Source organism: Drosophila takahashii, chromosome 2L, assembly GCF_030179915.1.
Source record: "Drosophila takahashii strain IR98-3 E-12201 chromosome 2L, DtakHiC1v2, whole genome shotgun sequence".
NCBI lineage: Eukaryota > Metazoa > Arthropoda > Insecta > Diptera > Drosophilidae > Drosophila > Drosophila takahashii.
In genome coordinates this window covers 2,945,916-2,951,738 of record NC_091678.1, presented here as the reverse complement: position 1 = coordinate 2,951,738, position 5,823 = coordinate 2,945,916, and the positions used below count along the sequence as shown (strand labels likewise).

Genomic DNA, 5,823 nt, shown 5'->3' with positions numbered 1-5,823 from the left:
TCTTCGGCTTATTACCACAACCGCTCTCCTTTGTGAACTGTAGTTTTTGTTAACGAACTATATTGCCGTCGTGTCAACTGGCATCGAAGAGGCTCAGGGAAAAAATACTTTGTGTTCCATTTTCAATCGCCATGCAATTAAATTGCACTGGCACTGGCATCTACTACATTGCTTCTAATCTATTGACAGGTTGCACTTGAAGGCTGACGTGTCATACAAACATACAAAGACACACTGTGCAGTGTGTACATGCAATCAATTAAATTCGTTGTAAATTCAACGGCTTATCTCCCGTAATCAATCTTAATTTTCCACTTGACATGAATCGCCCCCAGGAACGAGGAACGTGGCAGAGGCGAAGAAACCCCACTCGGATCAACTCCCACTTGTGGGATGTACATATTGCAAGCGAACAGGAATGAAATATTTCCCATAAAAGGATGAGACAAAGTGGGACACACAGACACACACTGCGTATACGCAACGTGGCCAGTGCTTTACGCATTTTAAATCAAAAATACATTTCCGGCTGCCCCACAAAGAATGCCACAATTTATAGGTAGGTAGGTGGGCAAATAAAAGTGCAGAGCTCGAGCACTCGAGGCATATGGTAAATGAAAACTGAAATTAAAGGTGGACACATGAGTGTAAGTGAGTTTGATAAAAGGGTATTCCGTTTCTTTTGACAAGTTTTTAATTGATTTTTCTTTTTATAAATTATTGGTTTTTACTAACTACACACAAAAAAACACGCCGTGAACAAATGGATATGCGCATGGTAAATTTCTGGTATTTATACCAATATCGTTTTTACCATGCAATACTGGTAAAATTGATACTATATAATATAATTTTTTTCGAAATCTCTCTCTGACTTTGAAAACTGATTTAAAACTTATTAAAATTAAAATGATCATCGTGTTTTTGGGTAAACAGATTCATTCATATAATAATGTGAAGTTATGGCAAATAGAAGATATTATGATGAATCAACATAACTTGGCCTAAAACTTTGAAATTACTTGTCAAATGGTTGTAAAAAATTTATGATCTCAACCGCATTACCGAAATCTAAACAATTTACGTTTAATAAGCTTCAAGTATGAAATTTTAATTTAAATGCCCATTGATTGTGTTTAATCAATTCAATAGTAGCCTAAATAACTAGCATAAGACAAAGTCCGAAATTCTGAATCTGAAGTGAAAATAAATGCCCCATATTTAGAACAACAATTGCCTTAGCGCCTTAACCCCAGAAATCTCCAAGATACGATTATGGACAACGATGTTTAATCAAAAACACTTGAAATGCCTCCCAGCCCCATTCAAGTTGTACTAACTAATTTGCTGCACGCCAGTGACCAATTTTGGGAAACTCTGAAGTTATGCCAGGCAGATATCTTTTGACTCGCCAAAGATATTTCAGCCATCTTGTTGCAATTTGTCCATGATGCATGATGATGTGCACAATGGCCCGGCCTTCTATCAATGGGAAATGCACCACACAACGCACACTTCGCCCACTTTGGAGGCATCTCCAGTTGATATACGCACTGATAGTCTAGTTACCGGGAGCATTACTTAATATGTGTAAATTGTGTGGCATCAACTGTGCATTGTGCGTTATCCCTGGCTATCACAACAGCCGCACCTCATGCTCATTCCTCGCCCCTCGGTGCTCCATTCCTCCTGGCAGAAGCAATTTATCATTTGAGCATGACGCACGCACTCCGCCCACGCAACACAGACCCCCTTCCATCCGCCCCACATGCATACACTCAGAAGAATATTGGGTTTCAAGACCATTAAGACCATAAAAAAGCTATTAAAATTAAAAAAAAAAAATTTGTATGAGACATTTTTTTAAAAACATTTCTTTCACTCTCATTCCGCTGAGGAACGTGTTAAATCTTATATCTTTTAAAATCTTTGTTTTTAAAATCCCTTTAAGATGAAATATTTTTTTTACAATATATTACTTGATTGAGCTATTTGAAACTTTTTTGTATGAAGTTTTTTAGTGTTTTAATAATAATTTTAATAAAAAGTAATGTAAGTAATTTTAAACTATGTAGGGTATTTAAAACCGTTTAAGTATAAAATTCTCTATTTATCTTTTTTTGACTGTACCTACATATATTCAAATGCATTAAACCATTGAGCTCATCAGGAGAGGATACTTCCTCCACCGAATGCCCCTCCTTGCGAGGCTTAGTCGACGTCCTCGAGGCAAAAGCATTTAACATGCAGTTTATGTTTGCCGCAAGATCTATTACAGGAAATTCACATATGTATGCCGATGTGCACAAATTGCTGTAAGTGGGCGTGGCAGCCCCGACTTACAGAGATGATGAGCTTGGAAAGTGGAAAAGGGGATTCACGATGGGATTGCGAGATGGGGCGAATGAGGAGTCTCAAAATGGGAATTGTAGGAATGAGGTTTGCCAAGGTTTCTGGTCCCTGCGGTAAATCGCAATCGAGCGGCAAAACAAAACTTGATTATTTGGTGCGGTCTATGTGCGAGGTTTCTGTTCACTTATGCCCTGGATTTGCATTAAATATCCCTATTTAAACATGCAAGTGTGTGCACATATTTTGCAAATTGAACTAAACAAACATTACGCCTACGCAATTATGCAAGAGAGTTGTGCTGCAAAGATTTCTCAGTCTCAGCCTACCGAATGTTTAATTTATTGATTAACTCCCGTCCTGAGCTCTCGAATGTGCTTAAAATGAAATTCTAATAAGTTTAATTACAATTTTGACTTTGAGTATGCGGGCATGATGATATATGTATGATGAGTGGGCAGAGGTGTTAACCGAATGAGTTCTGCTCGAGGATACGGGTTGCATTTGATGAAATAACCAGCTCGGAGTTATTGGCCAAGTTCCTTTGAATTATCTTAATTGGTTCGTATTGTCAAACAAATTTTCTTTGCCAGCCAGTGATATTTGTAATCAATATTTAAAACGTTGTTTGTGGCATTTTGAAACAGCACAAGGCTATTAATAATTAATAATTTGATTTTGGGCAAAGGTATTAAAACCAAATGAACCAAAGTCAATGAAAATATTTGTGTATTACCAAAGAAAGTATAAAGTTATGCTCTAGTAAATTGGGTTTACTTAATTATCATGAACTAATTAGTGGCCCTTTCTCGCAACTTCATTTGCCTATTGAATACCGCCTTCGAGTGCCCAATCTGCATATAAATTTATGTTTGCTATAACTTTAATTACTATTAGTGCTGCCAACTAAACAAAAACAACTGCAATGTCACTTTGGGCAATCAAACGAGAAAACCAAGGCTAAGACGAAGGCGTTGGGAAGTGGGATACTTGGATGTCGGGATAGTTAAGATGGTTCGGGGGGTTTCTGGGGGTTTCGAGGGTTTTGGCCAGTGGTTGAGCAAGGGCATCCTCAAAATCAGCTCTCAATATAATGCGGCGGAAGCTTTTGTGAAATCCTTACGTCCAACTTTTTAATACGAAAACTTTTACCGAGCTTAGTAGAATGGCAACAACAACGACGAGAGCTCCGAAAGCAATTGCAACAGTCACTTGGTGGACTTGTTGTGGGCAGGACGACAGAGCCAGAACCCCAGAATCCCAGAAACCAGAGCCCGGCATATTGCATATCCTTATGTCGGGACATAGACCCCTTCTACATTCACATCCCCCTTAAACTTCAGGCGACCAAAGCCACTTGAGCAGCACAGAAAACTAACTTAATCTTGTTTACATTCTATGACGAGTTATGAAAATGAAAGGATTAAGCCAGCCACAAACAAACGCACCAACAAACCAACCAACCAGCCAGCCAACTAACAACTAAACACACACTGAAACCCAGTAGGAAACCCAGAAGCCCAGGAACGGATGCTGGATGGTAGATGCTAATACTGGATGCCTGGCCACACGCACAGGCCAAATGGCCAAATGCTTAAGCGTGGCTTAGGCAAACAAAAGTTACGCAGGGAAAAACTGAACAGAACTCAGTTGACTGAGTAATGGCAGGCGATCTGGGAAGGTTGGGGTATCAGCTACTCACGATTCAGTTGTTCTCTGTTCTCCAAAACAAACACCGAAAATGGAAATTAATGATATTTAACACGAATTAGCCAATTAATTCTAATATTATTTCTTTTAGATATTTTTAAATATCTTGAACTTTTTTACCATATTGCTCTTTAAAAAAAAATTATGGTATACCACAAAATTCCTATAAAAATGTGTATACAAAGTTGTGCAACTACAATCGTATCAAGATAAAACTACATGTATCATCATAAAGCTGCCAAAGAAAAAAACTCGAAATAAATTAGTTTATAGCAATTTTTTAAAATATTATTTCAGTTAAAATTGTAAAAGGAAATATTACTTTATTATAGGAATTACATTGAATTCTTTTAGAGGCTGTGGATAGAAGTCATAAAGTATATCAGAAAGGTGTTCAAACCCATATTTTTATATTATCTAGTGATTTCTTAACTTTACGTCTACGTATGGTACTTAACCACTTTAAGTATCCATTCGGTATAGCTCAGCACATCCGTGAAAGCACTGGCCTTCGAGCACTGATGGTTATTAAAGCTGGCGATTCCGATTTGAACGAAACGCTGGGAATTTTGGTATGGGACCATTGCTCCCACTGGACCGCCAGAATCTCCATTACACAAGTTGCTATCCCAATTTCCGGCGCAGAACTGTGTGTTCGAAAGATAAGCATTGGTATATAGTAAACAGATACCCGCTTCTTGGCGGCTTAGATCCACAGTCCTGAGTACAGTGCTATCGCTCTCCGACTCCGATTTACCCCAGCCAGTGCCGGTCAGAGGATCTATGGAATCGATGTACTTCCTCCATCTAGGATCCCTCACAATACAAATGGGTCTAATGTTGTCTGTGAAGAAAAAAACATATATTTAAAAAATTAAAAAATGTATGCCCATAAATAACTTACCTGTGTACTCAACTCTCTTGATCAGCCGCAAAATTGCTATATCGTTGACCATTGTTTTCGGATTGTAAAGACGGTGCCTAAAGGCCCGGTCCACTTTGGCCTCAATTCGACGGGTGCAATAACTTCCATGACACTGTTCTTCCTCTATTCTATTATATTCCCCCAGTCGTGCTACCCTAAAAATAAGGAAATGGAGAGTTAGTTAGTTTATTCTTGATCGTAATTTAATTGTTATTTTATATAACCTACAGATTAGCCGTAACAGTATTAGCTGAAAGGCAATGAGCTGCAGTTAAAACCAGACCTGCAAAAAATTGTTTAAAATTATAGAACAAAATTATAATGGTTTAATTATTAAATTTACGATTAGTAATCAGAGTTCCACCGCAAACGAATAGATTAGTAGTGGTGTGGAGAAAAGCCATCCAGGGACTTGATGTCAAGCCAGCGATCGTTCCATTTATGACCCTTAGTCCCAAGGGACTTTTAGCTCGAATCCCGCAGGCAGGATCGATAAATTGCGTGGATCCCAGAAGAGGGAAAAGCAGGCAAATGATCCCAACTGCTACTAGGGTCTTCATTTCAAGACTGTGAACTAAACAATCCGATCATTGGATTTAATAGTCGCCACAGTCGCGCTTATCAGTTGCTCAATAATAAAGAACTTACATGTTCGCAGATTACAGAATTTATAGAATTAATATTCTTAGTTATCTTCAACTCACTCAGACTTAGCGGGAATTGATTGTAGTCTTGTTCGAAGAATTAGTTCAAGAGTATGATTAAGTATGTATGTATTATCAGTCAAGGACATTTTCACTATTCATAAAAATAATAAAATTAAAAGGCAAGTTCTTTTT

At 38.0% G+C, this 5,823-nt stretch overlaps 1 protein-coding gene across 1 annotated transcript; it reads right to left on the bottom strand.

Annotated features, from left to right (window-relative positions):
- Nucleotides 1–4,499: 4,499 nt before the first annotated feature.
- Nucleotides 4,500–5,544, bottom strand: LOC108062259 (chymotrypsin-like protease CTRL-1). The gene is made up of 4 exons (XM_017148846.2): nt 5,328–5,544; nt 5,213–5,267; nt 4,964–5,139; nt 4,500–4,903 (listed from the first exon to the last, which is right to left on the bottom strand). The coding sequence occupies exons 1-4, from the start codon at nt 5,542–5,544 to the stop codon at nt 4,500–4,502; spliced, it is 852 nt and encodes a 283-aa protein (XP_017004335.2).
- Between the last annotated feature and the right edge of the window lie 279 nt (nt 5,545–5,823).